The sequence below is a fragment of the Zootermopsis nevadensis genome, unplaced genomic scaffold (genome assembly GCF_977971745.1).
Source record: "Zootermopsis nevadensis isolate Lab colony 2312 unplaced genomic scaffold, Znev_1.0 Znev_ptg000029l, whole genome shotgun sequence".
Classification (NCBI taxonomy): Eukaryota; Metazoa; Arthropoda; class Insecta; order Blattodea; family Termopsidae; genus Zootermopsis; species Zootermopsis nevadensis.
Window position 1 is genome coordinate 6,420,765 of NW_028259161.1, and position 18,085 is coordinate 6,438,849.

Consider the following 18,085-nt stretch of genomic DNA (forward strand, 5'->3'; position numbering starts at 1 on the left):
AACAATCAAAGATCTTAGCCTTGACTGAGAAGTAGGATGTTACTGTATGTTACACTGAGTCGTGCTGTGAACTATGGACTCCCTGTGCCTGCGCAGACAGAAACCTTGCAGCCCAACCTCAAAGAGAAGCTGTGTGCCTCCTCACGGACAACACTGCCTTCATAATGACACTGGGTCCAGTCTCACTCAAACTGATTAAATTTTCTGAAATAACAAGCAGCTTCTCTGCAGATAATGGCCAACGCAACGGACTGTGGTGCAAATCCCGGCGTTGATTACAATACCTGATTGTTGGCTGTTCTGTTCCAGAAAGCTGCTAAGCTTCGCCATATTTGAGCAACTTCACTAAACTCAGAAACAATCAGATTTTAATAAACTCTCACGTTTACCAACTACCAAGTCAATATACATAAAAACGAATTTTACAGTGCAAACGCATTGTTTAATTTAATAAAAGCAACATGAGAATACAGATTTAAATATCTCAGACAACGAGGCAAATCATTTAAACTTTCATGGCTGCCCGTTTTATTCAATCAACGACTTTCATGCAAAAAAGTAAAGACAGTTCACTTCTTCGTTGTATTTCATTTCCAGGGCTGTCGACACGCGCCTTCTTAGCTTACTAATGAATTATTTTTCCTGGGGTCTCGGGTTCGATTCCCGGCGGTGCCCGAATTTATAACTTGTGTTGGGCAAGGCCGTGGTCTAGGCAACACGGAGTTTTCCTCCGGGGGCTTTCCCGGTTTCTCCGTGGCATCCCAACAATTACTCCATTCACACACAGAAGAAGGCAATGGCAAACCACTTCTGGATCATCTGCCAAGAACGTATATGAACAGGTCCCAATCCGAGAAAAGGATGGAAGGATCCTGTTCATATGGACCTGTCGTCAGACAGAACACTAAATAAATAAATAATAAATAAAATAAGACAAAATAACACGCAGATCTGCTTCTATTAACTTAGTAACCTAAATTTACCTTAAAAATTAGAAACAAAAACAGTTCAACACCAATCATAGGCCTATATAAAATGAATCTTTTATGACAGAACAACATTAAATCAATGTCAACATTCTTGACAAAAGGTACAGAAAATAGCCACCGCACAACCGACAGAAATCGAGTGGAAAACCTAAACACCCTGGAACCTTTTGCCCATAACAGATTACCATCTACCTCGAGCTGACGTCACACAAATCTGCAAACTTCCGCATCTTCCTGAAGGGCTGCATGCAGTGCAATACTGCAGAAGCCTGCGTCTTTCATAACATCCCTCCCTGTTCTTCCAACTCACGAGGTTTTAAAAATTTATGATTCCAATATCGCCAGCTTTTTCTCTTCTTATTGAAATATTAATATTCGCTCGTACGTGTGTATCTATAACATACAATGTGTGTCATATATTGGTCAGGGATATTGTTTGCGCTCTTGATGCTAAACTTTCATATCGTTTAATATTATTAAAAAAAAATATGCTATTTTAGAGATTTAAAGAATAAGTCCAGATGGCGAGAGAAATCTCAAAAAAAAAATAGAAGTCAAATATTTATACAGGCCAATGAAAGAATGTAAAAAAAAACTTTGGGAAAAAAAATCTTTAAGTGTACTCATTTGAATTAAAGCAATGGTAAAACAGGGTAGTTAGACATGCGCACGTGATTTCAGAGAAAAAAAATGTAACTGGCAGAAATGAAAATCCTGAGGTTTTGAGTTTCAAATACAAGGTCGGGTAAGAACAATTCTGAAATAAGGAGAAACGGAACATCAGCAATACAGATGAACATTGCCGTCTTCTGTGATGTTTCAAAGGTACTTGCTGTCTACATCATCAGAACGAAATACTGCATTGCGCTACAACCGTGAAGGTAGCCATATTCATACTCGACGCCGTCAGAATCTCAAATGTTATCGGTAATGCATTTAAGGAATTAATACATACTACAAGAGAGAAAAATTCGAAAAAAGCAAACAGAAGCACAAACCCGGATGCCGTGGCCAATACAGACACTGAATTCCCTAATCTCTGAAGACAAAAGGATGATGACTTGTACATTCGTTCAACTGCGATCATCTGATTAATTATACATTATGTTAATTTAATTATTGAAATTCTAAAACCTAAAGTACAATAAATTCAAAACTTACACGTACGGTATTATGGGTAGTCGGCATTCATTCTGTAGGGCAAGAGCAGAGGACAGCCGAAGCTGATTCTATAATAAGACAAACTCTAAACATATTTTAAATATAATGTGGCCAAAGAACTCTTCAATTTCCGAAAGAAATGCTATAAAATGGAGCGAATACAAAAACAGAATCTCCAATAAACGGAAAATGGGGAGAGCAGCAGATTCATGGGGGAAGAGCTGTCGATATTCGTATTTGCTGACCACGACACTGAATACAGTAAGGATAGGGGAAGGAACACAGAGATATGGTGTCATTTCTGTCTGAGGTGCCGTTGGAAACAGCGGGTGGTGAAGTAACTTCTTCACTTGTCTTCTAGTGCAGAACAATGCGATGCAGAAAGTTGAATTACTGTACTAAGACTTCTTGTAATTTACCTTAGTACCTCAAAGCAAATGCTGGGATAGTAACATCAAGCAGGGCTTCACTTTTCAAATTCTTACATACTCAGAAATCATTATTTTTCCATTTGATATGACACTAAGTAACATATACAGTTATAACCTGACATAAATCAGTAGGGTTTAAATACTAATTAACTAATTTCTCTGACAACGAGTGATTGAATAAATAGCATATTCCAAACAATACATACAGTCGGGTAAAAGAGAATAGGTAGGATTTGAGGTCTGAAGATGGCTGTCTTCCCGTGTAGACTGGTAGAAGTTTACCGCAGCAAATAAATCGTCAGTAAACTTCTACCAAACTACACGGCGCAACAACCCAGAACAGACTTGCACTAACTGAAAGTTTCGTCACAGGACGCATTGCCCCCTCAAATCGTCAGTCGTTTCTGCAGATTAATACCAATAAATATTGCATGAAAGATTTCCGAGAAGTCCCCTAGGATTCTGAAATTATGCTTCATATAATTAACTTTTAATCGTGGTCTTTTATTAAACTCGGATACGTCTAATTCACCTGCACTTTCTCCTGCCGAAATTTATCTTAGCAGTGATCTCTAAGTGGCACTGATCTGTTGCCACTTGATCACATATTCGTAATTTTTTAATCTTTTATATTCTAAAAAGTTGTAATTTAGCTTCATATATTCCTACAAACAGCAATCTCTTTCTATTGACAGAAAGCTAGAAATCATAAGAACGGAACATGAAGTAGGCTCGTAAACGTATCTTTCATCCTTCACGTGTTATTCTACAGTGCAACAAAAAATCCCGCTATTTTCGACCGACAACGGTACGTTCTTTAACATTATGAGAAGGGGCAGACAGGGTTGGAAAGGTAGCAACAACGGAGGTAACACGGATCAATTGCGGTCTGACAGAAAGTGAACCAATAGAAATTCAGTTTCTTCGTGTTTCGAGAAAATTTACTGTCGATAAAAGAGAAAGAGAGATGAAGATCGAAAAGAAGAATGATGAAGATTGAGAAAATGGAAGACTAGTTCACACATAGACGTTTACCTGCATACAAATATCCATTACTCACATCTTTGGAACAAGCTGCTGCCTGAGACTTATAACCTAAGCTTTTTGATCTTAGATTAAGCCTTCATGTAGGCATCATTGTTTTCAAGTTTCAAAAATAATGTTTTGGTGAGAATTTCACTCTATTAGGGCGAGGTGGATCGACTCTTTCTTCCCTCGAGTCAACAGAGGTGTTCTCGTTGGGACCAAGAACCACTTCATGACACTATTTTTAAAACCAAAATGCCAGTTTTCGCGATCTTTAACAATACTTATTCAGAAATTACAAATTACCATAGGATATGAAACGTGCACAAAAAGCTGTAGTTAAATTTTATTTTACATCTGCTCCTACAACATTCTGTACTTGACAGTTTTTACCTGGGAAATTTATATTTTGCGGTAGGATTTTAAAGTCAACAGCAGGCATGGTACTGTTACGTACTGCTAGAGACAATATGAGAATCGAGATTATTTCACATCCTTCGGAATAAATAAAATGAATAACAAATAGTAGCAAACTAACCAAACTGTATTACAGGTAGAAATACATTCTCCTCAAGGAAGAAAATTGTCAGATACAAATCTTACGAAATGTCGCTTGTTCTCAGATGTGACCCTTTCTAATTACATAAACCAACAAGAAAAATTGCTATTGAAGTAGATATCTTCCAATTCATCATTCATTAATAATCCTCTCATTTGACGCTCTACAGTCGGAAATACTGACACTATCGTAAAATATAAAAATAAGTGACGCACTGCATAGAATCGCATTAACCCAAACACCGCATAGTACACATTCTTCCATCCATTTTCTGGAACGTTTCAAAAACAAACTTACTTAAAACTCATTCATTACATTTACATCGATATAAAAATTCGCCTTACCATGTGAACGGTGCGTACGGGTCTTTCGTAATTTTCCTCAGTCCCACCTGATGAATACGGAACCTGAACCTGTCGCTTCCTCCTTAGTCTGTAAGAAATTACAGAAACATTTCATGTAAGGTCATGAGGTAAAATACGCAATTTGTAAAATGTATGTAGACTTAAATTTTGTACCACGAACAACCTTTACATTTTTCCGATAATATTCTATTTAAACGTATATGCAAGTACACTTCGAAAACCCTCAAACGAAATACCTGAAATTCGAACAAATTAAAAGCACAGAACTGTGAAACATAAACCCCAGCACTTTCTTTCTACACGCTTTCTTCAAAACCAGCAGTTGATAGAGCGTCACAAAACAAGCCACTAATCAAACTCTATTCTAACCACGTGCTTAGCAAATGATTCATCCTGCACTGCCATCACTGTACTTAGTACATTAAGAGACTTTACGTAAGGAGTTTACCGTACTTTATGTGTGGCCATGTATTTATGACGGTCTTGTAGTACCTCAAGTTTTCACTTGAATTCTAGCAAAAGTAGCCTAGAGATAGGGTAGGTAACTAGCTAGGAGGGAGCTAATATTTTTCACGGTTGGCCGATGTTGAGATTGGCCCGGCGCCCATAGCTAGCACAGCCAACACCCAGCACACACGAAATTTATTGAATTGAAGGAAATATGATTTCAGCAGCTAGATCTTACACAGGAACCTATTTTTAAAAAGCAAAGGTTTTCCCCTCCTAGCAATAAACCGGGAAATTTATTGATGCGTGAGGCACAGGACGTTACAAAGTTCTGCGTACTACGTCTCCAGAATAGGGTAATATTAATAAGGCGGCACAAAACCAGTTCCCACCCGATGTTCAAAAAATCAGTTGCATTGTCAAGAGAAACTTCACAAAGAATAAAAAATATACCTAGTTCTCGGAGGCCCGAGTAAGGCTCTTACTTTCTCTTCGTTGCTATCTAGAGCATCAGACAAAGAGAAATTGACTTCTTTCACCAGAAAGCGTTATGAAGAACGCCACCACTACCATAATATTGGTACACGTTGGAAAAGAAACTTTGCAAAGACGTATCGTGACATAAGTCAACAACAAACATCAATTTTAGCCTGCGGATTTCTGCTGGAATTTGTTAAACAGACTTCAAAAGCTGTGGTACAGAATAAAATGTCAGCAGGAGGTGAAATTCAAAGTCACCGCTTCGCTTGATTTCTGCTTCACTCGCTTGACATTCTTGTGCAGAGAGACCCTTTTTCCAGTAAACCAGTGCTTTGTATAGAGCAGCAATATCGGTGTATTATGTTGACACTGAGTGAAGCGTCTCATCTCGAGTATTCGTCCTTATTCTAATTTAAAACCATGAATAATGTTTCGTTCGTTCTCTTATTCTGGATTACTGAGACTACACGTACATGGTGCCGTAGGGAGACTGAGCTTTAAAAATTGTAAGAAATGTAAGAACTCACTGCCCACACGAAGTTTTATTAATGTAATTTTAATAAATAATTATAAAGCAGTTCAATAATAATAACAATAATCCAATTTAATAATAATAACAAACCAAAATGACCCTAACATGAAATAAAGACGAACTATCTGAGAAATTTCTGTACAAAACAAAGTAGAATAATAAAAGTCCCACCCCACAAATAAATAAAATATAGGCAAAAAACTAATTTAGCACTGAAACACACAGGATACCTACGTAGTGTCAATAATTATTTCGTTGAAGTTATACCAAAGAAAATTCATAGCAGTGTGAAACATTTACAGACACCAAATACTACATACATTCATTTAAAAAGTCAGTAAAAATAGATACTTCCTACATAAGTTAATATTTTTGTTATATATTACCCATTACAATTACAATACTTGTATTGTACATAGAACCACATTAACATAATTCGTACTCTATAACATCATACAAGTAAATTAGTAGGTGTCTGTTGTAAGACGCTCATTTCTAACAGACACTAAACAATAATAGCAATAAACATGTACTCATACAGCTTTCTTGGAGAGTCTATACGTCACCATTTTATGAAGATTCTAGAAAATGGTTTGTCTTATGAAGGACATTCAGAGAATCGTCAGGATTTCAATAATATATGGCAAATAGTTCATATAGGCGCGTTGTGATAAAGTTTTCGTTCATCTTCATGATGTAAGTGAATTTCATGTACGTGTCCTCTTCTATATCTCGCTCAAAATAAGTTTTTCAAAACATACCATACTTCTCCATGACAATTTCTAGCAAATTCTGTTATAGACATAAAACACACTCTGTTGTCAATCACTCCCATTAGCATACATCTTGCACACTGACAGCACTGTTGGAACGTAATTAACCACCATCCACTGAAGTGTCACTCATGATAATGTTTAATGCAAACACATCTCTTGTCTTGTCAAGACCACGAGAAAAATCTCCACTGACCATAAAGGGTGTTAACAAACTGGCTGTTCTAATGCACACAAAAGAGAAGATACGATAGACACTCGATAGCCACTGTACAAGTCCGTGCCATGTATACATGCGAGAATAACGAGGCTTTTTAAAATAAAAATTTTAGCCAGATAAAAACTGCCAGGAAAAATATGATGGCTACGAGACAGAAGGCCGAATTTCGATTCCTGGCAACAGCAAAAACTTTTTCTTCGTTGGGAAGTGGATATCAGCTGTGGGGCTCAGGCATTTATCATCTGTGGGGAGAAGAGTAACCTAAGAGTGAGCCCGAAGACCTAGTTCCATCTAGCAGCCCACGAATGTTGAGTACGCCTGGGTATTTACCTCCAATCCTACACAGCTCACATAATTGCTCTTGATCAAAGCAAGAATTTTACCTGTTACAAACACGAAAAGTGCCTTCTCAGTTGCTTACGCCTGTACGTATTTACGACAGTTTATCACTGGATAGCCCTTTTATCAGAAAATAAATTACTCCTTGTAAAGCTGACAGTATTAAGCTGGACAAGAAATTTCCCTCTTTACAGGCCCAGAATGTGTTCGCAAAATCCGTAATTAGACCCCACAGTGAGTCGGCTGACTTCTGATTATACCATCATGATCTTTTCTATACGATATATTTTAATATTATCTTAGGTCTTCCATGTGATCACTTCCCATGAACTATTGCAGTGTGAAATCTATCTTACATTCAGCGTTCCAACTGATGAAGATAACCACTGAACCATTGAGTTAGACATGCAAAAATACGGAGATTGATTATAACTGTGGAAATTTTGTATGAAAATTTATGCGTTGTAATTACAAGCATAGAGACGGTGACAAACGCTCTGTTTTTTTCTGACGGATTTAATGTAATGGGAATCAGTATTATTAAAAATCGCGTGCAGGAATGGACAATCTCTGCTAGCATTCCACATAAAAGGAAGCATTTGAAGGAAAGTTCGAGTATTATTTCTTCATAGAACTTCTTGTTTCACTTAATGACATATCTTTCGGTCGAGAAACTTAATTAATGAGCCAAAATCAGTCATAAGTAGAATAGTAATAAGACCTGTCATTGAGGCAGAAATACTTTTTATGAATTTCGCTGTGAGAAAAATTGATATCGATATTGAATTTCACTCCTGCAATTCACGGCCGCTACTGGACTCTTCTCCCCACAATCTGTGCTTGGAAAAACTCATATAAAACCGGCACGCAAAACTAATATCCAGGCAATTCATGGCTCTGTAATAATGTCTGGAATTTGAAATTCAATGGGGAATTGAATAATTCCACGTCACTACTGTCGCTACTTTTTCTTCAAGATGGGTTTAATTTCTTACCCGAAACGTGACATTTCGTTGTTTCACTTATAATTCCCTTGGCAAAATTTCAGGTTGAGGAACATGCTGGAATCATCATATTCGCCGTAACAAACAGATGACGTATCAAACTCGCATTCGTATCCGTTTCCAATCTCACATTAATTCATCTGTTGGCCTGTACTTAAACTGAATATAATTTAATGAAGGACCACAGAACTCAGTCGTGTGAACTTTTAGGTGGATACCAACAGCCTCCATCTTCGAGGCAAAAGTTACTACCTACAAGACCACACGGCATCACAACCCAGAAGACCAACATCGACAAACAATATCTTAATGATATGCTCAAAGTGGGTGTGCACCATGGAGTCACTTTACGAGATAAAGAACGATTACGGGATTTGGTTATGACGTCAGCAGTGACATTCACAGCCAATATAAATATAAGTAAACATTACTCAATAAGTTGCTGAAATGTCTGAGAGTTTCTGAACACGAAATAAAATTCTTGGAAGTTTTGATGGAGAATAATACATTAACAATGGGCATGTCCCACGCTATCTCACGGATATTCACTTGTCATGAATTCTCCGCCCCCGGGACCGTTAAAATCTATTCATGTTACAGTGTGACGTAAATTTCATGGAAGTAGAAATCCGTATTGACTACAAGAATCATTTTCTGGGAAAGCTTCAACAAAAGGGCGAGTGCATTACGATAACTTTCAAGCAAAACGATATTAGTGATGAAGAGGCCTTTCTTCTGGGCTGTAACGTCGATAAACGTCTACCATACCACACGGCTCAACAACCTACAACATAGCTATATTCATACCCGACGCCGTGAGAACCTCAAATCTCACTTGAATTATATTTGCATGAATTATTAGCCTATGTGACATCACGCTGTAAATCGTAATTGTAATAAAATCTGTTATACAATAAACATAGGGAGGTCATGGCCCGAAAACGGGCCGAAACACCACAGATGATGATGATAAAATAAACATGCAAGCAATAGGAATTAAATTTACTCTACGTATTCTCCAGAAATTATGAACGTACAACACGAGCAGTGGATGAGAGTGAAGTATGCCTATGTTGTCGTCATAGGGATGCCTCATAAGTCTTCAAAATTTAGAAAATGAGATTGCCACCTTATCTCATAGCTAATATCCTAATTGAAATTTGAAAAAAAAAACTTTTAACCCCAGTTAATTTTCGTGGAGATTGAAGCCGTTTGTGAGGTGGACAACATTAAAATCAAATAATACGATAACATATAAAATGCCTGGACACAACTTCTAAAAACAAGTCACTTTTAAAAATGTTAAAAAATTGCGTATTTTTCTCAAGTTTTGCCTCGTTATAAATTATGAAACCATGCAGAAACCAAGGGCTACGTCGAAGGCGATAGTGTGAATCGCCTCATCCTAAATCCTTCCCTGATCACAGGGATCCATAGAATATGATTAAGTCCGTTTTGTCTTCAGGATCATGTTTAGTGCCAGTTAAGATAACTTTTTAGGGCTCTTCAGAGTAATGGCATTGTCTTGCACTTCACCTTTCATCTTTCTAACCTTACCCGTTTTGGTCTTAAGTTACATTTTACATTTCATATTCTGTTTCAAGCCACACCTTTAAAAGTCTTCTTCCGGGTTTATGTTCTGAATGTTTATCGAACTGATGGAACCTTCTTTAGAAGCAAAGTTCCAACAATTTAGCATTTCTCGCAAAATACTGACTCTGACGCTCAATACAAAAGAGAGTAATTTGGTTTTAATTTAAATATCTTAAGGAAAGAGCACAGACATTTTACCCTTTTTGAGCTGAATCGTTCCTTCAATTACTTATCTATGCAAAATAAAATGGGTTTCACGAAACCTCGTCAGAAGACAGAAGAATCCTGACGTACTTAAAATATTTTGTAACTTTCCCTTTGATATTACACACAAAAAAAAATAAACCAGAGTCGCCAGAAAAAAAGGTCGTCTTTTAAACACATCAATCTGAAACCTATACAGCCAGAAGATTACAAAGGTCTATTTTTTCCCTTTGGCATTTTGCTAACTAATATTATGAAACTAGATTCCGACCAAGAAAATAAGCCTACGAGTACAGTAATGGAGTTTTCTGGGTGGGGAAGGTAGGAAGGGAGAGACGCGTGGAAGGGGAATGACTATTTTGTCACGACCAAGATCTAAGGAAAGAAAATCACAAAGTTTTTTTTAAAGCAAATTTTTTTCTTCCCACAGGCGTGCGAAAACTTTGTTTTCTGTTAACTCAGGGAGACAAAGCCGGAGACAGGAAGAAAAGAACAGAACAAAACTCGACAGGGGTAACCACAATGAGAATTTTCTGTGGAAATTATAGAATGAGACGCTCATCTACCTATTTTTTTCTGACTGCAACTACGATGTGTAAGTAGCTGTAAATTATTATTAGACGTAATGCGAAATCTGCGTGTCTTTATGTGCTCCAAATCCTTCCGGAGGATTAAAATACAATTTGTTCATTTTGAAGTAAACAAGTACTCTGACACATATCAAAGCATACAAAGAAATTGGACATTAAAGGAAATTTAAATGCCACTGACCTTCCAACAGTCCTGCTCCATACATATGGGAATTATACTGGGTAGAAATCACATTCAACAGATTTACATCCATTCGTCCACTGGTTAGATCCTTAACTCTTCACAAGCAGAATCCAGCTACTTGTACTTGTCACCGTACTAACTTAGTTTATTTATAGGAAGCAAACTAGGAACACCACTTTGACATTAAACGAACTGTGTCAATACAGCAAAGAGCAGTAAAGTAGATTTACGATTAACGAGGGTCATAAACTGTTTTTATAATCAGCTTGTTTTCAGTACATCTCAATTATTAACTTCACAGTTGGTACAGGTATCAGAACATAGCGTGTATTTGTAAATATATTTTAGACAGGATAAATGTATTCAATAGGTAAACGAATGATTACTTGAACATAAAACAACCTTTATTTCTGAACCATACATGTTAGATGAGGGGAAAAGTGTTTGTCCGCTTACAGCTCGATAACGGATACATCAATTCGCACAAAATTTGGATCAAAACTCCGGAAAAGTGTCATGACTTCGATACCCGCTGATGGCGATTGATAAAACTCTGAAACTAAGCATGGTAGAAGAATGGTACCAGGACCAAAGATGTTTGTTTCGAAAATGAGATTAAAGAAACAAACGCCACACCACAGAAGACTGTCCTGGGTTCGATCTTATGTAGCTCTAAAACTAGGCAGAAGATGTAAAGGGCTCCAAGGCAAAATTTGTTCGTTTCGTAGAGGAGATTACACGAACTAAGGTCTAAAACCCGAAAAATCTCATGGGTCTGAGTCTCAGAGATGATTTTGGGTTCATAGATTTTCTGTATAATATTCAACGAGACGTGTCCAGTGAAGCCAGTGATATGCCGCTAGTCTATTATAAATGCACATGTTGTCATTTTCGTTTCCGGTATAATAGGATTCACGGTAGGGCTTTTACATTAGAGGCGCGATCCAGTGTTCTTGTGGACACCCTGGGTTTCAGTTGGAAATCAGTGAAAAGTTACATTCAGTGTTCACGTTCTGCCGCTCATCTGATATGCACCCTCATGTATGTATTTGCAGTGTGTCCCTAGCAGCACTCAGGCCGTTCAAAATTACTGGCTATGGAGAATCCAGAGATATACAGAGTGTTCTAAACAGATGTATTCACACCATCATTACATACGTCAGCATCGTGTGTACATAGTTCCGGAACATTCTGTATATAAATCAAGGCAGAAGCAGAATTTTCAAATTAACTAACAGGATTTTGAAATTTTATTCCTATTAAATAATCATGTATTCTGGTTGTGTTTAGAGGTTTAATCAAGGCTCAATAATAGCAGCGACAGTCATAAAATTTTTAAATTCATCTTTTATTTTTAAAATGTAAGCGATAGATAATAGTACTGTTTACCTAGGAATCGTCTGGATAATTTCGCGTTGCTATATATTCCCTATAATCTACATAGGCAGATGATATTTACAACATAAGGACACAATAATAATAAAATTAATTATTGTTGTATCGTTACATAGACCTACATATAGAGACGAACTGAAAACATTACAATATACGTATTTAGGAAGAAATATTTCACCGACACAGTAATAATCAAAAATTTGAGAGAACCAAATATTTAAATGTAAACATGTAGTTACTATTGTAATAGCAGAGGGATTAAACAATAATCAATTGTAAGAGCATAATAAATTATTATTTAAATGAAACTAAATTGTTTGCTGAGAATATGACTATATACATAGACATAATTATTTTGCTGGCTTTAAACCACAACGCGTCGGTAGATGGTTCTACTTTCGTCTTCGGGTGACGAGTAGAAAAAAAAAACTACTCAGCTGAGCCCGCGCATAGAGCTAGCGGAGTCGACCAAAGGTAACCTGAAGTTTTAAGTAGATCCAACTTCCGAAGTTTCTGGTTTAAAGACACAAAGTCCAACAGGATGCTTATATACAATGTGTCAAACTATGCTCAGAAATACTTAAAATACGGTTATAACCGAGAAATCGTGAAAAATATCATTAAACAAGGAATGGTGGTCCATCTCTTTTCCCTCAGTCTAAGAATAATTTTCCCGTTCGCTAAAGGCCGAGAAGGAAATCCACCTGGCGCTATTCTTGATGTGGTTAGTTATCACACCCCGGCCGCGCTATACCCCTAGAAAAGGACTCCTGGTATCGATTGGAAAGAAAAGAAATGAGCTGAGTAAGTACCAACAAATTAACAAATAATTTCATAGCCTGGTTACAAGTGGTCACGGGCCGAATTTTTCTCGTGGTCTGCCAGTTGGACCACGCTTGTCTAAAGTACATCGAGGAGACGTGTCGAAGTTCATACACCGAATGCCGTCCCCAGTTTCGACAGACTTCCTTTTTAGCGATTTTTAATAACACAGCTCTGGATCTAATGTCACCTTATAAACATTTCTTGCAAAGAAACTGTTGCGTTGTAGGTATCAGCTTTCTATACAGAATTCACCCCCACCCCACACCTCTTCACTCAATCTTCCAGTCTCGACTGACAATGCATTGGTTGCTTAGAGACAGAGACGTGCTTTTGAGTGGAAGGGAGTCACAAACTCGGTATTTGCCGATCCGGCGGAATAAAGCGCATAAATATTCCTCCTGCACCAGAAAGAATCCACTCTCTCAGAGTTTTCATACACAGAATTCAACGAGGTGGGTAAACGAAATAAGAAATAAAGGAGACTGGAACCGCTACAACTAATATAAGTCGGAATTAACGAGAGAGAAAAAGCCAAGACGTAAGGATGAAATTTTGGTTCTGAAACTGGAAGTAAACGGGAATACTTTGGCTTGCTCCAGTTAATAACCGGGAAAAATAAACTGACTGTAATTTTCGTCAGAAGAGATAAAGATAGATAGATAGATAGATAGATAGAGAGAGAGCGTTAGGTCTACCTCTGTTATTCAGAACAGGTTTCAACTGAGTTCATAATGATCTCTTTATTACGGAATGAAATTTAAAATCGTTTGTGAAATAAACGGTTTGAACTGAACTGAATTTACTCCTTAATTTCGCAAAAAAATTACACGAAAAACGCGCGAATAATACGTTACTGCATGATTTGCCAACTTTACAGGTACCGTCACTAACAAAAATAAAATACTCGGCCTAAATGTGTCAAAAACATACTCTAAGATGCTAGTTTTTGTATGCAGAAAACTTACAGAAAAACCTTTATATTAAATGCGCGGTATATTGGTTTATGAATCTTGCTTATTTTTCGGAAAGTCCGTATTCCACCCTTAATCCGAACTTTGGATATCCTGACTGATCCTCTCCAGGCAAGTGTTGGAACACATTTTTAAAACAGGTCACAACCGCCCGCATACAAATATGCTTTATACGCACTATTAATTATAACCTTCCTGCTTCATACGACGTTGTGATATTTACGTAAGCAAGTTTACACTTATGTAATGGGTTACAATTTTAAAAATTTGTGAACTAGACTCAACTTTACCCTCTAGTACCAAGCTACAATATTGTTATTTAAATAAAAATATACTCTATACACTAGTAACTGAAGTGCGCAACGCATACTTTACGCAACCTTCAGATTTCCAAATTTCATCCAAAATCTGAGGAGTCATAAATCTTTGCGTTGATTACGTGACTGCTTCTGCCCCCTGTTGAGAGATGTATAAACTGTCTCTTCGGAGTATTGATGGCCAAGGCAAATCAATCACGATGAGAGTATAATGCCCATTTAATCTAGTTCATCCTCAATGTCAAGGACGAATTTTATGAAGGGCTTAAAAAGTAGTTTCTATGAAGCTCGTCACCATTCTATCTAAATCAGCAATTTGTATGAGTCACTTCTGTGTTTAGAATTCGTATTTAAATGTACATACATTTTTAGATTTAAAGCGGATAAAATTATATTTTTCTCTTCGATAATTTTACAACTGTCATTGAAAGATGGGATACAAATAAAAGTATATCTACATCAAAAGATACATAACAGGCGTTCAAAACTGATTTTATTGGCAGAACTTTCAGCCTAAGAGAAACATGAATTATATTAAACGTGTTTGATGCAGAATATGTATACAGCAGATGTTCCAAAAGTGTGGGGAGCCCCCCCCCCCTGGTGGGGCGCGAGTGGTTTCCTGGGGAGGCGGGGGGGTGTTGATTGTATGAAAAACTTTTTTTAACGAAATATGGAGAAACACTTTTAAAATTCTTTGCTTGGTTGAGATAGTTTAGTTGTCTTACAGTGCTGTATACTCATAGCTAAATTTTACGTCAAATCTGTTTGCTTGCACTTGTTCTGGAAAGGGGGCGGGAAATTTATGAAATGTTTTAAGGGGGCGTAAGGTATAAACGTTTGGGAACCTCTGGTATACAGTATACTACTTGTAGTAAAATGTAAATCTGGCCCTGCAGTGTATGAGGTCCATGTAGTAACAAAGATTATATTTACCATATGAATCTGCATTTCATTTGTACACATTTACAACATTTGCGCCATTTAGTGAAATAAAACAAGGCATCCTAGCAATAAAAGTTAATCAATATTGTCCGACAGAAATAAGCGTCAGAAAAATGACATTGAAATGACCTTGAAATTTCAACGACCTCTGGTCAGCGTACCTTTGGGTTGTCATCAGCGTCACCTTGTCATGAATTTGTCCCAACCTAACATAACCTATACGAAATTAACACAAACCTAACTAAAACCTTACCTAACCCATCAAAACGTAACCAAATAACTCAACGTAACGTAACGTAACATAACCCAACATAGCCCAATCAAGCTTAACCTTTGAACTGTTACTGCCTAGTCCTTATCATGAAGTTGACACAGCCGTTACATCAACTCACTCAGATAAAGTAGCCACGAATGGTCTATTCTAAGTTCATAAGCACATAAACGTTTGTATGCTTTGTTCTTTCGTAACTCTCAAATTTAATACCAGTGACAGTCCCGTCATTGATAAGGACGTCTTATATTTCAAGTGTCTCCCCAGGGTAGTGGGGAAGGGGTCTGTACATCACAATCACCGCACATTACAGCTGAATAATAAAAGGTTTCAATTCGTCTTGTACAATACTCCTCCCAGCGGAAACACTCTGACAGGTCGTCTACTAGAGGAAGCACTTCAGACAGGTGCTTGCATTCGAGTTCCAAAATACCTCAAACGTTGCGCATCACTCTGCATGTGAACAGAAAGTATTGTATGCTTCAATATTTCGCATCATTTAGCATGTAAAACGCTGAGCCTGCTGGAGTTCATTCTCTTTCGTCGGACTTTAAATCTGTTACAACGGAAGCCCAAACAGTGCCCGAAGTTCAAAGAGACAATCAATCAGTGTTCATGCTGTCTCTGTGAGCAGCGGCTTTCAAACAAACATTTTACACGACAGCATTCATGAACAGAAAAATATGCCGTTTGGTTTGCAAAGAGTCTTCAGGTATTATCAAAATAGCATGAATAAATCTATTAAATTATTATATCAATAATACACATTAAAATTGATGACTTAGTTTTGCGCCGTGCAGTATTTTGACTGTGTGTCAACATTTCCAAAGACCATAATCCGTTCATCATCAGGGTTGAAATAAAGTCTTTTTATATAAGAGAATATTTTCCTATCAGACCAATATCTCATCATCAAAATCAATGTATTTGATAAAATACATTTAAATACATTTCTATAAATGATAACGCCTATAAATTAGTTATATTCAATATATGAGTGTTCGTAACGAAAAGTAACGAACAGCAACACCAATCTCTCCTGTCAGTCCTGAAGACAGACACAGATAAATGACATTCATCGCCCTGATGATGGAGGCAGTATGACCTCTGAAACGTTGGTGGAAATCGATCAGACTACACAGCACAACAACCCAGAAGACAGAAACCTTCAGAATAAAATATGTAACCGAAAATTAAATAATACTTATATGTAAGACTATATAACAATAAGTAGGATTTGATATTCTCACGGTGGTAAGTACCAGACAACACGGCGCTACAACACAGAATACAGCCATCTTTATTTTACAATAATATTGTGATGACTGAATAAAGTGTTGCACAACGACACTTGCTTTAACTTAGTGGGTAACATATAATCAAAACGTAGAATAATTACGAATTTAAAAGTACATAAAATTCGTCACGGTCTACTTTAAGGCATTTTATGGACGGACTAAGGTATACCAAGAACACGTTCAATCAGGACAGTAAGTTCCTACGAACGAAACTCAATCACGACACCTCTGAAATTCGAAGGAGGTTAACCACCCATCTGCGTTAACGATAACGGTACACGGTAAGCGTTCGTGCGTTCTTACAGTCCGAAGGGCAATGACGCTGTGAGGACCGCTTGTCCGTCAGGAGACCACCAAGCCGCGTTGAGGAACTTTGTATTCCACACGTATCTCTGTGTTGGTCTCTCCTGGGGCACACTCACGCACTTCAGACTTGTTCCTATCTTGTAACCAACCAAACACTACTCGTATGCCTAGTTCGTGTAGCCAATTTCATGAATCTCTAGACACAGAAATACAGCGTGTGCAGTTATTCTAGTACAACGGACGCACAAATGCAACACGCAAAACGTAGCAAAGCTGAACAATCAAACGAGTTATGTCCGAAGGTCAGCATTTATTTTGCGTAGTGTTACGAATGGATGAGACGAGACGTGTGTACAGGAAATTGGTACAAGAAACCTTAGGATATGCAGGACAGAATCAAATGAATTTTTTTTTCGAAATAAGATGTAATCTAGACTGGATTCATGTGGCTCATGACAGGGCGAGCTTTTGTGAACACGATAATGAACCTTCAGGTTTCATAAAAGCCCGGGGATTTCTGAGGTTATCTACGTCAATATTCAATATAATTCAAAGAAAGTTCACTCACCTCAGATACTTAAATGTAAAGTATTAGATCACTGGAGCACAAATCAGACACGTGCAACTAACTATCTCGGTAACTGCACCGGAAGAAAATGGCGGTATTCGCTGTTGCACTTCACTGAATCAAGCACTGGATGTCAGCACTAGCTTGAAGCATCTATCTGGTACCGTTCGTCAGAAAAGTGCCTGATCGCCATTACCCCGTTCTCCCCTACCTCCTCAAGAAGTTTGCCCTAAGAAGTTACTTATGAACATGTATCGAATGGCATCGCATATCGATTGGAAGCCTGCATTGT

At 37.5% G+C, this 18,085-nt stretch overlaps 1 protein-coding gene across 5 annotated transcripts in view; it reads right to left on the bottom strand.

Moving 5' to 3' along the window:
• The window catches only part of LOC110836161 (uncharacterized), a 312,398-nt gene that overhangs the window by 277,880 nt on the left and 16,433 nt on the right, over positions 1–18,085 (bottom strand). For all 5 annotated transcript variants that reach the window (XM_087358170.1, XM_087358171.1, XM_087358172.1 and 2 more), the window contains exon 2: positions 4,511–4,598. In XM_087358170.1, coding sequence (XP_087214296.1) covers positions 4,511–4,598 — 88 coding nt within the window. The remainder of the gene's footprint in view (positions 1–4,510; positions 4,599–18,085) is intronic.